Source organism: Delphinapterus leucas, chromosome 1 (assembly GCF_059928025.1).
Source record: "Delphinapterus leucas isolate spDelLeu-1000000601 "Yukka" chromosome 1, BTC_Dleu_Yukka2, whole genome shotgun sequence".
In the NCBI taxonomy this organism is placed as follows: domain Eukaryota; kingdom Metazoa; phylum Chordata; class Mammalia; order Artiodactyla; family Monodontidae; genus Delphinapterus; species Delphinapterus leucas.
This window is the reverse complement of record NC_143129.1, coordinates 26,495,917-26,517,075: the sequence shown is the minus strand read 5'-3', so window position 1 is coordinate 26,517,075 and position 21,159 is coordinate 26,495,917. Positions and strand designations below refer to the sequence as shown.

Below are 21,159 nucleotides of genomic sequence, written 5' to 3'. Positions count from 1 at the left end.
AAGATCCCACATGCCGCGGAGCGGCTGGGCCCGTGAGCCATGGCCGCTGAGCCTGCGCGTCCGGAGTCTGTGCTCCGCAACGGGAGAGGCCAGAGCAGTGAGAGGCCCACGTACCGAAAAAAAAAACAAAAACAAAAAAACCCACCATAACAACTGAACTATAAGACAGGAGGAAATAATTCGAGCTGGAACCACAGGGGGAAAAAAACTAAAAGAATAATTAATACCTTCTGCTCATAACTTGATAATTTTTGTACAAGCTCTGCATTTTCTTTCATGATATTCTTCAACTTCTCAGAAATTTGCTGTTCAGTGACTGAAAAGGGGGGGAAATCCATAAAATCATCAAAAATTGAATTACCCAATGCATTAGCAGCAAAGACATGCTATCTGGCACTCTGAGGGAAATGAACTCAGCATTAACTATTATGCCTTTAAAAAGCAAACTGTAGTTAATAGCACTAAGGGTGTAAAAATATTAAAATTTAAGAAAAACATAATAAGAACACTTACTTCAATGAGATTGCAATTTAAATTTATTTCAAAGACAGGAAATACAGTAAAATGTTTTAGCTCAATGTCTTTCTCCTTCATGAGCACCTTTCTTCTCAGAAAATGTGATCATTTCAAATATATGCCATTTGTAAATAGAAAATGCAAGCATATTGACATACCTCTATTCCTCAAATTATCTACTTAAATACATATTTACTGTACTGAATAAACCATTAGCACAGGAACACTGTTCACAGGTAATAAATTGCACTACTTCAACATTCAAAGTCAATCTGCCCAAGCCGAATCCTCTTCTCCCTGCTGCCACCTCAACTCCTATCTCATCTACTCGCATCACCATCTACTCTGTCATCTAAGCTAGCAACCTAGGATTAGTAAAATGTTCAGGAGTTAATAAGTCAATCAGAGATCAGAAGTCACCATATCTACTGTTAGCTTACACAAAACTCATATCAAATACCAGTACTGAGGGAATAGTACAAATAACAAAATAAGCCTGAATATTTACCTTGATATACTCTATTCTTTACCTAAAAGAGAGAGAAATAAAATTAAACTTGATATCAAGACATCTTATTAATAGAAATATTATAGTTCTTAACACAATAGTCAAATCATAACAGAATGAAAATTTAATAATGGTTTGGTTCAGCATAAGGATCCACAGGATTAAAAAATAAGAAAAGGCTAAAAAAATTTCAAATTTAATTGGTAGTGATACTTCATTAATAGTTTATGATAGATAAAAGCACTAAGGTAAATACCTTATTTTTGCAACTAAAGATACGTTCACGGGGACTTCCCTGGTGGCGCAGTGTTTAAGAATCCGCCTGCCAATGCAGGGGACACAGGTTTGATCCCTGCTCCGGGAAGATCCCACATGCCATGGAGCAACTAAGCCCGTGCACCACAACTACTGAGCCTGCGCTCTAGAGACCGCGAGCCACAACTACTGAACACGCATGCCACAACTACTGAAGCCCACGTGCCTAGAGCCCGTGCTCTGCAACAAGAGACGCCACCACAATGAGAAGCTTGCGTGCTGCAATCAAGAGTAGCCCCCGCTCACCACAACTAGAGAAAGCACGCGCACAGCAATGAAGACCCAACTCAGCCAAAAATAAATAAAAAAGATACGTTCATGTATCTTTTCAATGAGCACCAATCTTATTAAAAGAGGACTTAAGTTCCATAATGGAAAGGGATTATTATATACATGGAAGTTGCTAAGAGAGCAGATCTTAAAGGGGGGAAAAGGGGAAAAAAGATCTTGTAACTATGTATTGGTGACGGATGTTAATAACTAGACTTATTGGCAATCATTTTGCAATATATACAAATATCAAATTATTATTTGTACACCTGAAACTAATATAATGTTACTAGTCAATTATTTCTCAATTTAAAAAAAGTAAAGAGGAATAGTGGTTTCATATTAAACATAATAATGCTTCACTCATCCAAATCATTTATTTGACAACCCCAAATAGCCAGAATGAGATCTAGAAACAATGATAATTGAAAAAGACTCTGAGGAAACAAAATTAAAGGCATGATTGTTGTCCTAATATGCCTCTTTCATGAGAAAACATCTTAGAATTCCTAATCAAAGTTGGCTATTGGGTGAATTTAGAAATCTAACAGACTGCAGCCTCTGATTTTCCCAACCCCCTAAAAATAGCAGTCATAAATCTAAAAGGGAAAAGAAGACTGCTACAGGAAAATACACAAGCAATGAGAGAAATAACAGCTAACATCTTCTAAATCATCTCCTAAAGACAGCACCGAATTACAGGAGAATAAAATACAAGCAGTACTCAATTTTTAAAAAAGTGTTACTAAATGTCTTTGTAACCCAGAACTTACTTCCCTTGTCAAACATCATAAATGGTGATGAGATGCTCAGATCAGTCCACAAATCATCCATGATCTCAATATTATTACAGTATCTAATACCATTTTTAACGATGCTGTTATAGGAAACTGCATTCAGAGTTCCAACACAGAAATAAATAACTACTTCTCTAATGTCACAGCCTTGCTAATGAGGGAGTAAGCTTCCTTTATCCTCCTTTCACCCAAATCAACAGGTGAGGGAAAGCAGGAAGATGCAACAAGCAGGCAATGAGAGTAGGGACCAAGGTCCCAAATGTTGAGGCTGCAGGGCAGCAGTTAGGACATAAAGCCTACATAACCTTGTAAAAATCTAAGCCATGTCAGGGTTTTTGAGATGGGAGAATTAAGAGTGGGAAACAGAAAACGTTTTCACCGTTTTCCCTTCTGTTCACCCTTTCTATTCTTTTTCCTTGTATCTGAGGAAAAGCCCCATGAGGTTTAAGGAGTCTTCACAAGAATCCAGGCAAAAGACCCTTCTTTTTAAGTGATTTTACAATCACTTGTGCAAGGAGAGAAAGCTTATTAACAATGATATGTCTGATAAAATTAAGAAATCAGAATACTCAAAGTTTAGAATGGTACTCATCCAATGCTTTTGGCCATTTAACTGTTAAGCTTCAACTGAAACTGAAAGCTTTTCGTCTGCAAAGCTCATTTACACAGAATAACTTCTTCCTCAATTATGTTAGATGACCACGAAACAGAATCATAAGCATGTATCTGTACGAGAATACATATATATATATAGCATGAAAAACAAATTATACACAGAAAAAGACCCCAAGGAATAAAAATTTTAATAGTGTGCCTTTGGACACTATATAATACGTATTTCCAAATAAAAAGATGTTTTCTGAACACAAAAGCACATGATCAAATTAGAAAAATCTGTGAAACAGATATATATAAGGAAAAGGACTGAAAATTTACCTCTTCTCCTGATATATATTTTTACCATTTGCACCATTTTTTCTGTACGTATATATGCATTTATATAATACACAGTTTATCTACACTTTAAAGTCTTGGTTTCTGCTTTTTTCCACTTAACATTAAATTGTGAGCACTTTCTGTGCCCCAGTGTCTTTGGAATACATAAATTTTAAGAGCTGCCTAATATCTCATTATATAGATGAACAATAATTTAATAACCCCCCCATGATGGATCATTTAGGTTCTGTGAAGTTTTCACTCTAATAAGCACGGTTCCATTTTTAACACCCTATACAAGATCTCTAATGTATGATCGGTTACTTCTTTAGAATAGACTATTAGATACGGTATTATACTATATAAAAGGACATGAACATTTTTAATGCTTCTGACTTATAAACTGAAGTTTTCCCATTGAGATTATACACATGCCGTCTTGTTCACCTATGTCTTTACCAACAAAGATTACACTGTTAGCTTGGATTATAAATATGAATTTGTGTTCAACTTAGTAACTAAAAAAGAAACAAAAGGGCAAGTGATTATAAAACAGTCCTGTATTTATGAGTCTAAAGGTATACGTTAATTTTATTTACTCACAGCAAGGACAGTTCTCCAGAAGAAAATGGCAAATGAAACAGTTCCCAAGAAGGCAGTGGTAAGTACAGGTTTCCAGGGCAGTCCGTAAAAATCAGGCCCAGGCTGAACATCATCAGGCAATGTAGCAACTAGCTGAAACAGAGATATTAGAAATTGTGGGAAACCCGACAGAAATTTACAATAAAGCAGTCACAGAGAATCATCCGCAGAAATCTAATTCAAACTCCATTACATAGCGATCCCCTCAAAGTTCTTCAATAGCTTCCACTGCTTCAATAAAAAGAGGATACTGGCGGCTTCCTATTTCTTGTTTGGCTTGACGTATTTTAAAACATTATAAATCTGTCTTTACATTGAGCATATATTTCCATTTTGCAATAAGCCCTACACATCATGTTGTCCAACACATGGCTCGAATCCCTCTGGATCATACTTTTCTCTTAGCTGGTTTTTATGACTTAAGCCACATAAAACAAAAAGTTGAAACATACTATAGAATCTTTTATGGCTGCAAATAAAACCTAAGCGATAATGAACGCAAATATCAGATTTTCCTCTAAGATTTGAAATATTGTTTTCTACTCACAGAAAGACAAACGCTGAGAAACTGCAAACACTTCCTGATAACTGGTTTAGACAGACTGCTCTGAATTTAACTGTCTTCTATAAACCCAATGTTTTCATTTTAAAAGTTTCCTCAACGACAGCGCATTAAACTCCTGTCTGCTTCTACACTGTTTTCACGGCCCTGTAGAAGTTAACTATCATATTGGCCCCATCCCCCAAAGGTGCGGAGGATAACATGAAAAGGAGCCGTAGGGACGTGATGACGCTCGCTTGTTTTGATTACGACTGTGTACCAGAAAGTAACACAGTGCCTGGCACATCGTAAGTAATTAAAAAATGAACACGCGACAAAACCTTCTCAAATACACTCCCATCATCTCCTTAAACAGCACCGAAACGTCCCGCCCGCTTCGGGCCTGACACACTCTATTTCCTCTTCGCCCCGTCAGTCAGTGTACCCGTCCGCTCAGAACTCGTCCACCCGCCTGCCAGAGCTGGGAGCGGGGGCCCATCACCTCCAGGAGCCTGCCGATGAGAGCAGCGTAGAGCACCGACAGGGGTCCCAGAAGCTCCGGGTCCCCCGGGGAAGAGGTGACAGAAGGCACAGTGGCAGGAACTGAGTCCATCGTGACGGGACAGCGGAGCGGAGACGACACTTCCCCGCGAGACGACACCGGACCCCCCTCTCTGTCACCGTTTCCTCCTTCGGAAAGGACCCGGCTCAGGGGGCGGAACCTGGGACTGAACTTCGCCTGTCCCGGCAGCTTGCACTTTCGCCCTACTCCTCCTGTAAAACACGTCATCAGACACGGCCCCGCGCGGAAGTACACGAGTCTACGGAGGCCGGGCCCGCCGTAGGCGGGGCCGTAGCGGAAGAAACCAACGGTCGAGTGGGGCGGGGTAGCAGAGCGAAGAGACCTCCGCGGAAGAAACCAAGTAACGAGGCGAAGATGAACTGGCTCACCTGCGGCAGGAACTGGGAGAGAAAGCGCTGTTCCATGGGCCTGGGAGCTTCGAGAAGGAGGAGAGTGGGCGGGGGCTGGGGGAAAGGAGAAAGGCCAGCCACTTAACTCCCGCCCAGAGCTGGATCCTTTTGTCACCAGGTACTGAGACGCCGGGCACCTGCCCTAAAATGCTCAGACAGATCAGCCGTTCCCGCTCCCTCGATGGACCACCCCCCTGCCTCGGCCGCCGTCTCCTGGGCCAGGTTCCTTCCCAGCCCGCTCCAGTCCTGCTTGCTTTTGCCCTTCCTGGACTCCAAATGTCCACACTGTCCCACATTCGTGCCGATGCCCCTTTAAAAAGTGTAATTCTAGGGAATCTTGTCATTACCACACCTATGCCAATGAGGTCAGTTCTGGGTCCCACATTTTAGGGTTATAGGACTTGTGGAAAAGGGCAAGGAGGAGTCTGGAAATTGCGTTCTGAAAGTGGAAGAAACTAAGGATATTTAACCTGGGGCGGGGGAACGATGTTTGCAGATCTTTAAAGGCATGTCTATGAGTTGAATATAAAGCCAATTCATTAGAACAATCAAGCAGGAAAAGCCTGAAAAAGAAGGGCATGGCATGGGTGGAAGGTAGGCAGACAGTTTAAGCAGGCTCTGTAATTAAAACATTATTATGTCTATAATAATCTGTCTATTACTGGTACTGGCCCAATAATAGACAGACAAACCATGGAACAGAACAGGAAATCTAGAAATAGGCCCAACTGCGTTGGCAACTCAGCATACAGTAACAGTCAGTTGGGGGAAAAACAGACTTTTTATTTAATAAGGTGGTGTTGGCCTAACTGGATAACCAAATGGAAAATAATAAAAATTCGATCTTTTTCTCACTATTCACAAGAATACATTCCAAATGGGTCAGAAACCTGAATGTAAAAAATGAGAACAAACAACTACTACAAAAAAAATATGGATGTATTACGAATGAACAAAACCTTCCTAATTAGGTCTCAAAATCCAAGCGAAAAGATTTGTAACCTTGATTACTTGGAGAAAAAAAAAAAAAGTGTCCAGCCCGTGGACACAAAAATACAAAATAAGCAAAGCCTGACTATGAAAACCTGCGGAAAACATATTTGTAACATATTACAAAGGGTTGATATTCCTAAAATATAAAGAACTTTACAAATAGAGAAAATGGCCAGCAAACCTATACTAAAATGAGCTGAAAAAATGAATAGATAGTTCTCAGGAAAAGAAGTAGGAATAGCTCACAAACAGGGAACCATGCTCTGTCTCACTCATAATGAAAGAAATACAAATTAAACCCACACTGAGATACCATTTCTCACTTATATTCGCAAGATCCAAACATTTGACAACATATTCTTAGTGAGAGAATGCAGAGGAAATGGGTACTCTTATGCACTGACCATTACACAAAATGATAACAACCCCTATAAACAGCAATCTGGCAACGTCTCCCAAAATTACCTGTGTAATTACCTACTGATGCAACAATCCAACTTCTAAAGTTCTATCTCAAAGATACTAGAAACATAACAACAAATGCTGGAAAGATATACACACAAAACCATGTTATTCCAGCATTATTTATAATAACAAAAGACTGGAAATAACCAAAGTGTCCATCGACAGAAGAGTTGTTGAATACACTAAAGTATACAGTTGACCACTGAACGACACAGAGGTTAGGGGTACAAACCCACTGAATAGTCAAAAATCCCCGTACAATTTATAGTCAGTGGGCCCTCCTTACGCGAGTTTCCTTAGTATCCTTCTGCATCTGAGGATTCAACCAACTGCAGATTGTGTAATACTGTAGTATGCATTTAGTGAAAACAATCCGCGTACAATTAGGGATCCAAACGATTCCAACTCGTATTGTTCAAGAGTCAACTGTACTGCGAAACTGGAAAAAAGAAATTAAATAATTCTATATACTGCTAGGGTATGATGTCTAGAATATACATATCTTTTTAAAAGGGGATGGAGAAAAGTATATTTTTATCTAAAAAAATAAGTTATTTTTTTTTCCAGCTTTGAGGGAAAAGTGACATGCAATAAACTGCACATATTTAAAGTGCACATCTGGGTAAGATGAGTGCATCTGTGAACCCATCATCACATTCAAGATAATGAACATATCCTTCACCTTCAAGTCTCATCTCCTTGGTAACCCTACCTCCCACCACTTGTCACAGAATTTCTGTCCTAATGGATTAGTCTGCATTTCCTGAAGTTTTATATATATGGAATGATTCACTATGTATTCTATTTTCTCTGGCTTCTCTCACTCGGTATAAATTGAGATCCATCCATGTTGCTGCATGTATCAGTAGGTCATTAGTTTTTATTGCTGAGTAGTGTTTCATTGTAGGGATAAACCACAATTTATTTACTTACTCACCTGCTGATAGACATTTGGGTTTTTTCCAGTTTTTGACTTTTACAAATTGAGCTGCAATGAAGACTGACATACAAGGCCTTCTACGGATGTATAACTTATTTTTCTTTGGGGTAAATGCTTAGCAGAGGGATGGCTGGATCATCTGACAGGCGTATGTCCACCTTTTTAAGAAACTGACAAAGTGTTTTCCAAGGTGGTTGTACCATTTTAATATCCCCACCAGCAGTGTATATTTCCAGTTCCTCCACATCTTCTCCAACACTTGGTCTTTTTAATTTAAGTCATTCTATTGTGTGCAGTGATAACTCAGGGTGGTTTAAATCTGCATTTCTCTCATAATTAATGATGTTGAGCTTTTTTTTTTTTTACTGTGCTTATCTGCTGTCCACATCACGTATCTTCTCTGGTGCTGTTATTTTACTGGGTTATCAGTTTTCTTATTAATGAGTCTTGAGAGTTCTTTATATATTTGGGATATAAGTCCTTTATGAGATATATGCTTTGCAATGATTCCTTCCTAGTCTGTGGCTTGATATGATTAAGTTTAAGCCTAGCATCTTTTTTTTGTTCTATTTGTCCCATCTGTTCTTTGTTCCCTTTTTCCCCAATTCTGCCTTCTTTTGAATCAAGCCTTTTAATGATTCTATTTTATCTCCTTTGTTGGTTTATTAGCTATAACTCCTTGTTTTGTTATTCTAGTGGTTACTTCAGAGTTTATACTATACATCTTTAACTTATCATTCTACCTTCAAGTGATACTATACTACTTCATATATGCAATAAGAATTTTACACAAGAGTTATTACCACTTTTCCCTCTCCTGACCTTTAAACTATTGTTGTCATACGTTTTATTTTTACATATCTTCTAAACCCCATAGTACATTAATAATATTTTTCTTTAAACAGTAAATTAACTTTTAAAGATATTTAAATAATGAGATAATCATTTTATGTATTTACCCATATGGCTACCATTTCTGCATTCTTCACTCCTTTGTGTAGCTCCATTATTTCCATCTGTTGTCATTTTCCTTATGCCTAAAGGTCTTCCTTTAACATTTCTTATGGTGCAGATGTGCTGGTGAATTCTTTCAGCTCTTGTATGTTGGAAAAAAAATCTTCATTTAATCTTTGTTTTTGAAAATTATTTTGCTGGGTATGCTATTGGAGATTAACAATATTGCTCTTGAAGTATATACATATATTTTTAAATTAATTAATTAATTTTTTGGCTGTGTTGGGTCTTTGTTGCTGTGCGTGAGCTTTCTGCAGTTGTGGCGAGCAGGGGCTATTCTTTGTTGCCGTGCACGGGCTTCTCATTGCGGTAGCTTATCTTTGTTGCGGAGCACAGGCTCTAGGCACATGGGCTCAGTAGTTGTGGCTCACGGGCCCTAGAGCGCAGGCTCAGTAGTTGTGGCACATGGGCTTAGTTGCTCCGCAGCATGTGGGATCTTCCCGGACCAGGGCTTGAACCCCTGTCCCCTGAATTGGCAGGCGGATTCTTAACCACTGCGCCACCAGGGAAGTCCTTGAAGTATATTGAAAGATATTATTCTACTGCATCTCCCATTCCTTGTTTCCAACAAGAAACCTGACGTCAACCTTATCTTACTTCCTAAAATCTCTTTTCTCTAGCTGCTTTTAAGATTGCTCTTTATCACTTATTTTGATCAACTTGACTATGATATGTCTTGGTGTAGTTTTCTTCATGCTTCTTGTACTTGGGTTTCATTGACTTTCTTAGATATGTGGGTCTATAGTTTTCATAAATTTTGGAAAATTTTCACCCATTATTTCTTCAAATAATTTTCTGGACACCTCTTCTATCCTTTCCTGCAGGGATTCCAGTTATACATTTATTACAGTGCTTGAAAGTGTCCCCACAGCTCACTGATGACCTGTTCATTTTTCTTGAGTCTTTTTTCTCCTGTATGTTTCGTTTTGGATAGCTTCTATTGCTGTATCTTCAAGTTCACTAATATTTTCACCTACAATGTTTAGTCTAGTATTAATCCCACCCAGTATATTTATCACCTCAGGCAGTTCACCTTTAGAAGTTTGATTTGGGTCTTTTAAAAAAAAAAAAAAACTTTCATGTCTCTACTTAAATGGTAATAATAACTGTTTAGTATTGTTGCCTAATTCTAACATCTCTGGCAGTTCTTGGTTGTTTTTTTGTGTGTGTGTGGTACGCGGGCCTCTCACTGCTGTGGCCTCTCCCGTTGCGGAGCACAGGCTCCGGACGCACAGGCTCAGTGGCCATGGCTCATGGGCCCAGCCGCTCCGCGGCATGTGGGTTCCTCCCGGACCGGGGCACGAACCCACGTCCCCTGCATCGGCAGGCGGACTCTCAACCACTGTGCCACCAGGGAAGCCCTCCTGGTTGGTTTTGACTGGCTGATTTTTCTCCTCATCATGAGTCATCTTTTCTCACCTCTTCGCATGCCTGGTAATCTTTGACTGGATGCCATACATTATGAATAAATGTGATGGTGAATTTTTTATGTCAGTTTGGCTGATCATGGGGTACCCAGATTAAATGTCATTTTGGGATATGTCTGTGTGTGTTTCCAGATGAAATTAGCATTTGAATTGATGGAATCAGTAAAGTACGTTGCCCTCTCCAGTGTGGGCATCATCCAGTCCACTGAGGGCCTGAATAGAAAAAAGTGCAGAAGAAGGAATTTGTCCCGTCTTCCCTGATTTCTTGAGCTGGAACATCAGTCTTCTGTTCTTGGTGCTCCTGCTTCTCAGGCCCTCAGACCTAGACTAGAATCTCGTCATCGGCTCCCCAGGCCACTGGACTTTGGACTGATTGCAACACCAGCTCTGTGGGGTCTCCAGCTTGCAGACTGCATACTGTGGGACTTCTCAGCCTCCATCTCTGTGTACGTCAATTCCCTGTAATAAATCTCTACCTATGTGTATATACTCTTGGTTCTGTTTCTCTAGAGAACCCTAACTAATACGGCAGATATTCTTAAGCTTTGTCCTGGGATGCAGGTAAATTACTGGGAAACAATTTGATTCTTGTGGGTCTTGCTTTTAAGATTAGTTATGTAAGGCATGAGCAACATTTAGTCTGAGGCAAGACCCTTCTGAAACTCTACCCAATTCCCCTAGAGTTAGCAGGTACTGTGCCTGGCCCTGTGTCAGCAACTGATGTGTTTCTCTGACCTTGAATAGTCTTGTCACACTCACGTGCTGATCAATACTCTGAGGAATACTCGAAGGGGACCTCTCAAAGATCCCTAGGGTTCTCTCTCTGTGTAGTGCTCTCCTTTTGGTACTCCGCGCTGTGAATTCTAGCTGCTTTGCTTTCCCTGGACTTTCCACTCCATCCCCTTAACTCAGGGTTCCTCCTTTCTGTGCCACAGGCTGGGAACTTTCTCAAGGCAATAAAATGTAACAATTGTAGCCCTCATGGCATCTGTTCCCTATCTTTCAGGAATTACTGTCCTTTGTTACCTGATGACTTGAAAACTGTTGTTTCATGTATTTTGTCTGATTTTTTCTTTTTAGCTGTTTCAGTTAGAAGGGTAAAGCTGGTACCTAAAAATCTATCTTCGCTAGATGCAGAAATCATTTGCTTATTTTTTAATGGTAGGGTAGATGATGAAATTAATTTTTAAAATACCTATAGAGGAGGGTATCAACAGGTTGGATAACACTAGGACAAAAGTTAGACTTCTCTGAAGAGACCTTGTTTTACAAATTGACTTGGGCTCTTGTAAATGTTAGATAATTATAAAATAAAAAATCTTAAAAAAATCCCTAAAAATTGAAAGCAGATATGAAACAATTAACCTAACTGTGTATCAAGCTGGTGGCAGAACAACATTAAGGAATTATTTCAGGCATACCCTAGTGGGATATAGGTTAAAGAAAAAAAGAACTGCAAAACATCCTTGCAATATTTTCAATAACGTATCGCTGGTGGCAGTGTTGATATTGGTATTTTTAATACTGTTATGTGAACATTGTAAAATAAGGTAAATAATTATGTTGATGTTAGTAAAAACTGAGATTTCCAACACTGGAGAAAGAAAATACAATGTCAGATAGATGTGGTTCGCTTAAATTCCACTAGCATCCTTAATTCTGATTGGGAGCATCCACGTGACATCATGATGAATATTCACATAAGAAAATCCCCACACACATTTCCTAGCTTTGTCCTCTAAAAAAGGCCTAGACCTGATGGCCAACTCAAAAGCAATAAGCAATCTTAGTACCCAGAATGTTGCCTCTAAATACCATTTCCCACTAAAAGGAACCAGGGCTCTTTAGAGAAATAGCTCCTTCGAGATCTGGGCAGAAAATGTACAAAACGAGCTTGGAACATCTAGTTACACTAGAAAGCAAGGAAGGTATCAGTGACCATGAGGTGGTGTCAAAAGGGCCCAGGAGCCAAGCTGAAGAGGCTCCCACTGACCAACAATGGGAGAAATTGAGCACTGATAAGAATAATAACTACAGTGGATTGTAACACACTAAATATTTTCAAATTCACGACATCATAATGATTCTTAAAAAAGAATTAGAAGAGACGCACACACAAAAGCCTCTGGGAATCTCTGGATAATGCTGGGAAGACAACTCATTATTTTGAAAACTGTTTAAACAGAAAGAATCAAATATTTATACTGCCTTAACTATACACACCAAATCTCAGTGTAAAGCATAGTTGATTGTAAATTTCTCTTTGTAGAAGTATCCCAGCCTTTACATGAAGTAGGAATAATACAGTCAATTACCGTTCTGCAGCCTATGATACAGATTTAGTCAATGTCACCAATGACTAGTAACATCAAAAGAAGAGGGACATTTAGACATTAGCTGCCTCCTGATGGAAGTATACATCTTCTATTAAGTATTCTTGCCAAACAAAATTGAAACTGAAAAAAAAAAAATTGAAACTGAATCTGACTGCCAATCTGACCAACCAATTCCCAAGGAATATAAAGAACAAGGGAAAATGTTCAATTGTACTAGGGGAATGCAGTTAGCAAAATCCACACTATGATACCCCCTAGCAGCCAAACCTGTTTCTTCAATGAATACATTGCAACAAACAAAAAGGAGACATCTATAGACAGAGTAACTAATCTGATACTTGCCCTCCCACTGAAAATAACTAGAAAACTGGACAAAATATGTGAAAAAAAATAGTTTTTCAGAAACAGAACAATAGGCAGCACACAATTGTGACTCCTGAGAGAAGGGAAACAAATGAGGTGAGCCCTGTGATCACCCAGCTTTCTACCTAGAGGCACCTTCTAGACCTCAGTACAGGCAGGGAGAACCAAAGCAGGGTATACCAGTCTCACTAGGAGGCAGAGATCAGAGCTCAGGGAGACTGAGGTGCCTGAAACATGCAGGGAAAGTTACCAGAACGATGAGAACTACAAAGAAAGAGTTCCAGAAATCTGCAAGGATGACTCCTTCAGTCTTGGGCTGAACTCAAAGCAGCACCTGTGTAAGCAGGATTCCTTGAGGATCAGCAAAGAACAATGACAGGCAAAAAGAACAACTATAAGGAGGCTGGAAGCTGAACAATTCCCAGTTAACACAGGGCTGGGAGACATTTGTATTTCAGCTAGTCAGCGTGAATTAAGGTAAATGAATGCTCAAGGCATTTAGTACATTACAGAAGAATAACCTCATCATAGTAGGGAAACACTAGCCCTGGAGTAAAGACTATACATATGCTACACCTCCTAACAGATCTTAAAAATAAGACTAGAAAGGATCAAGCTGATCATCAAGTAACTTAACAGCTTAGCAAAACAAACTTCAATCCTTTTTAAAGGAAGCCAGCAAAACCCAGGCACCCAACAACATTCACATCCACGGTGCCTAGCATCCAAAAAACAAACAGAGACAAACAAACCAAAAAAAAAAAAAACTTTAGACATGGAAAAAAGCAGGAAAATGTATGCCATAACTAAGAGATAAGTAAAAACAGACCAAGAAATTGCAAGAGATGACAGAATATTAGCTTTAAAGGGCTTTAAAAGAATCATAAAATATATTTAAGAATTTTTTTTTAATGACCATACTAAGGAGAGAAATGGAAGATATAAAATAGGACTGAGTGGAACTTTTAGAGCTAAAAAATAAAATATCAGGAATAAAAAATTCACCTGATGGGCTTAACAACAGATTAGATTCCACAAAAGAAAAGATCAATGAACTTGAAGACAGCAACGGGAAGTACTTAAACTGAAGCAAAGACATAAAAGGGCTAAAAAACAACAACAAAAAAGAACAGAGCCTCAGTGACCTGTGGAACTACATAAAGTGAGCTAACATATGTATAGTTAGAGTCCTAGAAGGAGAGGCAAGAGAAAGGGGACACAAAAATTTTTTGAAAAAATAATCTGAAAACTCATAGAACTGTACACAGAAAGGGTGAATTTTACGAGATGTAAATTATGCTTTAATTAATCTGACTTTTTAAAAAGGTGTGTTTATTCACAGATGACATGATCATCTACACAGAGAATCCTATGAAATCTTCAACTCCCTCTAGAAATAATAGATAATTTAGTAAATAAGTACTAAGATAATAAATAAATAATAAGTAAACGTAGTACGGTACAAGGTCAACATACAAAAGTCAACTGTATTTCTACACATCAGCAAAAAAAGTAATTGTAAACAAAATGTAAAAAAGGTACCATTCACATCAAAAACCATGAAATACACGGCATACATAAACAAAATACACATGAAACTTGTACAGTGAAAACTACAAATCATCGTTTAGAGAAATTGAAGATCTAAATGAATGTAGAGATGAACTTAATTAGAAGCCTTAATATTTGTTGATATCAGTTCTTCCCAAACTCATCTATAGATTCAATATAATAACAATCAAACTCTCAGCAAGCTTTTTTGTAGCAACTGATAAGCTGATTCTAAAATGTACGTGGAAATGCGGTAGCCAAAACAATTTTGCAAAAGAACTACCTGACTGCAAGACCTATTATAAAGCTGTAGTAATTAAAAGCGTGTGGTATTGTCTCAGGCCAGAAATAGAGATCAGTGGAACAGAATAAAGTCCAGCAAGAGACATGCATATATGGTCAACTGATTTCACCTCAAGGTGCCAAGTAATTTGAAGGGGAAAGAAATGGTATGGGAGCAAATGGATATCCATTTGAGGGGGGTGGGAGGGAATGAAACCTGACCTTTACCTCACATCATTCACAAAAATTAACTCAAAATGGAACAAAGACTTAATCATGAAAGGTATAACTATAAAACTTCTAGAAGAAAACATGAGAAAATATTCATGTCATTGGAAATGCCTAAGATTCCTTAGGCAGGAAATAAAAAGCACTTTACATAAAAGTAAACATTAATAAAACAGTTAAAAAGTTAAAAATCTGCTCTTCAAAAGGCAATGTTAAGAGATTGAAAGGCCAAGCCAGAGTCTGGAAGAAATTATTTGCAATATGTACTGACAAAGGAGTTGTATCTAAACTATATGAATATAAAGAACCCTTAGACCTTAATATTTAGAAAGAAAAAACCCCAGTTTAAAGGAGGGCAACAAAATAATGCCATTTGCAGCAATATGAATGGACCTAGAGATTGTCATACTGAGTGAAGTAAGTCATTCAGAGATACATGATACCACTTATATGTGGAATCTAAAAAAAGGGTACAAATGAACTTATCTAAAAAATGAACTTATCTAAAAATAGTTAAAGATGTAGAAAACAAACTTATGGTTACCAGGGGGTAAGAAGGGGGGAGGGATAAATTGGAAGATTGGGATTGATATATACATGCTACTATATACAGAATAGATAACCAATAAGGACCTGCCGCATAGCACAGGGAACACTACACAATACTCTGTAATGGCCTATATGGGAAAAGAATCTAAAAAAGAGTGGATATATGTATATGTATAACTGATTCACTTTGCTGTACACCTAAAACACACAACATTGTAAATCAACTGTACTCCAATAAAAATTAAATTGAAAAAACCATAAATAAATAAAGAGGGGCAAAAGATTTGAAGAGCTATTTCACACATAAACCCACAAAAAAGTATGGCCACATGAAAAAGCGCTCAACATCATAAAGCATCAGGAAATACAATTAAAACCTCAAAGACACACCCACTAGAATGTCTACAATTTAAGACTGGTAATACCAGGTGTTAGCAAATATGTGACCAACTGGAAGTTTTAGACATTGTTAGTGGAAGTATAAAATGGTACAGTCATCCTTGAGAACAGTATGGCAGTTTCTAAGATAAAATAAACTTACCATGTGACTGAGCAAATTTCAATCCTAACTATAAATCCATTTATAATTGTAATTCTACAACAGGAAAAGCTAATCTATATGAGAAAAAGTTCTGTCAGTGGTTGCCTGGAGTTCGCGGGATATATTGGGAAGGTACGCAAGGGAACTTTTTCAAACAAAGGAAATGTTCCGTATTTGCTTACGGTTGTTTTTACACGGGTGTATACATTTGTTAAAATTCACTGAGCCATATTCCTAAAATGGGTACACTTTGTTATATGTAATATATATCTGATTAAAGTTGATTTAAGGCATATATCAACCCCTTATAACTTTTGGACTTCAACAAGATCCCAAATTAAGTAAGAATAATTTTAAAAGGAGGGGAGGGGATTTTGAAATGTGTCAAATAATGGGTGATATTAAGGAATTACCATTAAGCTGAGTGATGGGCCCATGATTTCATTTTACTCTTCTCTCTCTTTACTATTACTATTTTGAAATTTTTCCATGCTAAAACACTAAAAAAAAAAACCCAAAAATTAAAGCAATAACTTCAAATATTTAAAAGATTACTATATAGAAAAGGAATTAGATTCTAAGAGAAAAAAAAATCATATGGAGGAAAATTTGGAGTCAATATAAGAATGAACTAGCCAACAGAGCAATGTGTAGCCTTATAAGGTAGGTTGATCACACTAGGAATTTTTGATGCCCAGACCTCCTAACTACTGGTCAGGGCTGTAGTAGAGGAAATTACTGCAGTTACTGAGAAGTTGGACTAATTGTTCTCTCAGATCTCTCCAAGCCCTGAGATTCCATTAACTGTTGATCTATGCATCTGACTTCTGGTGCAGTTTTTCCAAACAAGTCAGCACCCCATTATTCCCCAGCTCTATCAAATAATTATCTATACTACTTATTTGATAATTCACGAAAGCGATTTCATGTTTTCCATTTTTCCAACTTTCATATAGATTTGATACACCCCTTTTTAAGCCTTTCAGAAATCAGAAAGATGCTTCATACCTCTTAGACTCTTTTATTCCTAGCACAATACTCTGTACATACTGGGCCATCAAAATACTTTCCTGACAATACCTTTCAAATCATTGTTAGTTTGTAACGTGCGCCCTTTTCTCTTGCTATTCATGTCTGCGTCTTCTCCCACCATCGCTCAAGCAGAGACTGTATCCTCTACCACATCTGTGTCCCCCAGCCCAGGACTAGAACAGGGCTCTGTGCCTATCCACAAATAAAATGAATGAAGAATTCCTCCCACATTTGGAGGCTGTTAAATTTTAGAGGTGATGATGATTCATGCTGATAGCCAAATCTGAATTCTAAGACTGCCTTAATCACTGGAAATTTCATTATTCTAACTGCACAAGTCATGCACACCATCACCGGGGTGGCTGCCACTACCACAACCATGGAGAAAACTGAAAAATGGTTTGGTTTTCCTCCATCTTTCCCATCCTGGTGGCCTTTCTCCTGAATTCCCCAGGTATTCAGTGTCTTTACACTGCACTCCGACCATCCAAATGAGAAGTAGGCAGGGGATGAGAGCCTATAAAATGCCAGGCACTACTTGACATTATCAATTCATTTAATTCTTGCAACAACTGGAGTAGGCATTATCTGCATTTTAAAGATGAGGAAGCTGAGGTTCAAACTTAGTAATTTGCCCAGGCTTCTAAATGATAAACCTGGGATTTGAAACCGGACCATCCTCACTCACAGCCCCTGCGTTTGAAATAACAAAAAATAACCCTTTTCCTACAAAAGGCTTGAAATAACAGGACCTAAAGGAAAAATATTTTTGTTGGAGACAATACATTCTCTATAGTTCCAAGGGCAACTCTGTCTCCAAATTCGGAAAGCTTGCTCATTCCCATACTTACCAAGAAGAACGTCGAATTTCAACAAATACCACAAGGGGGCGCTAAGTCCTAAAAAGCTTAAGCTTCTGGACAGATTAAATGTCTCATTTGGATCAGGACTCAGACAGATAAATCTGAATAAATATTCTGCCATAAGTGACTCTAAGAACAAATATGACCATACTTCTTTCCTCCTTAAAGCCTTCAAAGGATCTCCATCCCTAACATCACTTATCATGACACACAGCTTCCTTTATGTGTGCCCATCTCCCTCCAAAAGACCATGACCCTCTAACTCTATACTTGGATAACACCGACTAACGCTTCCCTGGCTTCCCCAAGTAACCTTTTCTTCAAGTCCCAACTCTTCAAACATGCCTTCTTCCGTGTGACTGCATCTCCCCCAGTCCTATTCAACAACAAACTACACATCCAACTCACACGGGTCCTTCAACCCTGCTCAAAACATGTCTCGGCTAACTTCTGACCTTCTCTGACCGTCCTCCCACCTCAGTGAATTAATTTATTCAACATATTATTCCACCATCAGGTAAATACTTCTCTCCCTTCCCATATCATACAGTGTTTCAAGTCAGCATCCTTATCTCCCTGCTAGACTGAAAGGTCCTCGAGGGAAGAACCGCGTCTTACAGGTGTGCATACGTCTAGTGCTGGCAGGCAGCACATCCTTCTCAAGTGCTGAACTGAGCTAAGAACCCACCAACCAACATCACACACCTGCAGCTTGTTTCAGAGGCTACCTTCAAAGGCTCAGGAGTAATTTTCATACAGACATTTTAAGTTCTTCATCTCATGCTTAAAATCAACTTGAAAACTGTAATGATCAACATTCTATTTGAAGAAATTGTATGTCAGACTTACCGTCTTAGTTAAATAAAACACGAATGCATATATGAAAAGAATTGCATTTTCCAAAAGTGTGACACTTGATGGTTCTTCAGCATTTGTTTCTAGTTGCTTTTTTGCATCAACAGCATCGATAGGAGGGACTTCTGTTGTAATTATCCCTAAAATTGAGGGAGAAAGCTAATACTTTATGCTTCAGAATAAGGTTTGTTTCTCTTCATGTAAAATATTTATTGAGTGCCCTCTAAATATCAGTCACTCTGCCTGGATATGTGCTTCTCCTGAAGACAATTATATAAAAACATTTCAGAACCCCCATTAGAGCCATCACATCCTCAATTATAAAGTGAACATCATCTCCAACCCACTCTACCCACCAGCAGTCCCCCTCCATCACTTCCCTGGCAATGCAACTGCTATCTGAACAATATAGACTCATGGGGACTGAGAAAACCAGAATTTTATGCTTTTCCCATGTACACACTGTCACATTTAACAAAGATTTATTTAGTGCTGGTGAAGCACTGTATTAGAAACTTCAGGCAAACAATGAGTAAGAAAAGAGGGTTAGTAAATCTATACAAATGGATGATCTTTTTTAAATCTGAAAAACTGTAATTCTGAGTTGGTTAAAAACTGATGGATTTCTGTTTCCTTTTATGTGAGAGAATATGTAAATAAACAAAACTGAAAATTAAAAACAACAAAAAAGAGTGTTAGTTTGCAGACTTGCACCCATAGTCAGCACCAGCACCTGGCACCTGGCAGGCACTCAGTAACTGCTTACTGAATGGATGAATGACAGCTGCACAAAAGGGAATATGGTAAACACCAAGAGAGATGAAAGGGAACTGCTTACAAGGTGGGGGCCTAGCTTGTAGCTCTGTGAAAAAGCTTGAATTCCAGCTCTTCCTGAAAGGATCTCCACATGATGGGGTGGTAGGGAGGAGATTTCAGGATGAGTTATTTGGGTCTGGGGTGCTTCTTATAAACAGCTAGGAGTCCAAGAAGCAATTAGTGAGAAGTTGGACTAGTTGCCACTCAGATCTCTACCAGCCCTGAGATTCCGTTGCTATTGACCTATGAATCTGACCACTGGCGAGGTTTTCCCAATCAGGTCAGCACCTCAACACCTGAGATGCATGAAGGACCATTTGGGAAGATCAGCCTCTAAAGGTAGTTGATGCCATTTTGTGCTGGAACTTAAAGGACAAGGCAAAACCTGTTTTTAATTCTGCAAGCAAAATCTTTCCTACCCCTGAATGTTTTTAAGCAAGAGAATAATAAGTCTTATTGATATATGACTCATTCTCAACAAGCAGAACCTTTTTGAGTTACAAGAGTTTAGAAGTAGAGAGTATTATACATGAATGCACTATCCTCTGGAACATAGGAGCCCTCTAATATGCCGTTTCTTCTCAAATTAGCTGAATTCCTCTTCCTGCTGTGACCTCTCCTATATTTTAAAGGGGGGTAAATCAGGGGGCCAGCCCAGTGCTGCCGGGCCTGTGGTATCACAGGGTAATGCTTTACCTATGGTTAGAGACCATGACCTCTAAAAACGTAAAATGGTAATGATTCATATTGCCATATTGGATAGACAAAATAACACAATCAGCTGTTCTGATTTATTGGTAAAATGAGTGACTACACAAAAATCAGAAAGCTGTTGATACTAATACTTGGGCTGCATTCTTTCAAACCCTATTTTTAAAACAACTTCCTCAATCCAAATGAAATGAGTTGCTCTCCCACTGGATGTTTACTGTGCTCAGTGATTAAGTACTATTCACAGGGGTCCCTCTACACTGGGCCATTATGTACTGCAAAAATTCTGTACTGTTTCCTCTCATCTTATAGTATATCTAGACATAAATATCCCCTCACTGTTTAAAAAAAAACTTCTATGTCCAGGTAGCAAATTAACAAAAGAACTAAGCTACAATGTACTCTATTGGAGGGGAGGGGCAGATGGAGGGAAGACAGAATTTGTGAGTTTCAGAGCAGTGGTTCTCAAACTTTAACTTGTAACAGATCAGAATTCCCTGGACTGCCTGTTAAACAGATTGCCTGTCTCCACCCCCAGAGTTTCTGCAGCTGTTGGTCTGGCAGAAAACTACTGTTTTTGAGCATAAGGCTTTTTAAGAATAGTATTTTAGATTTAAGTTACTTGCATAAGCTAATGCTAGCCAAGCACTGGTTGGTAGGTTAGTTACGGTCTCTGACCTGCTTTGTATGATTGAC

The 21,159-nt window shown here is 38.6% G+C and overlaps 1 protein-coding gene across 5 annotated transcripts in view; it reads right to left on the bottom strand.

Moving 5' to 3' along the window:
- The window catches only part of MIA3 (MIA SH3 domain ER export factor 3), a 64,677-nt gene that overhangs the window by 29,225 nt on the left and 14,293 nt on the right, over positions 1-21,159 (bottom strand). For 3 of the 5 annotated variants that reach the window (XM_022579272.2, XM_022579269.2, XM_089907082.1), the window contains 4 exons: positions 18,931-19,076; positions 3,946-4,077; positions 1,025-1,046; positions 228-316 (listed from right to left, as the gene is read on the bottom strand). In XM_022579272.2, the coding sequence (XP_022434980.2) occupies positions 228-316; positions 1,025-1,046; positions 3,946-4,077; positions 18,931-19,076 (389 nt within the window). Of the gene's footprint in view, positions 1-227; positions 317-1,024; positions 1,047-3,945; positions 4,078-5,027; positions 5,293-18,930; positions 19,077-21,159 lie in introns of those variants that run through there. The other 2 variants (XM_022579273.3, XM_022579270.2) reach the window with 2 other exon arrangements.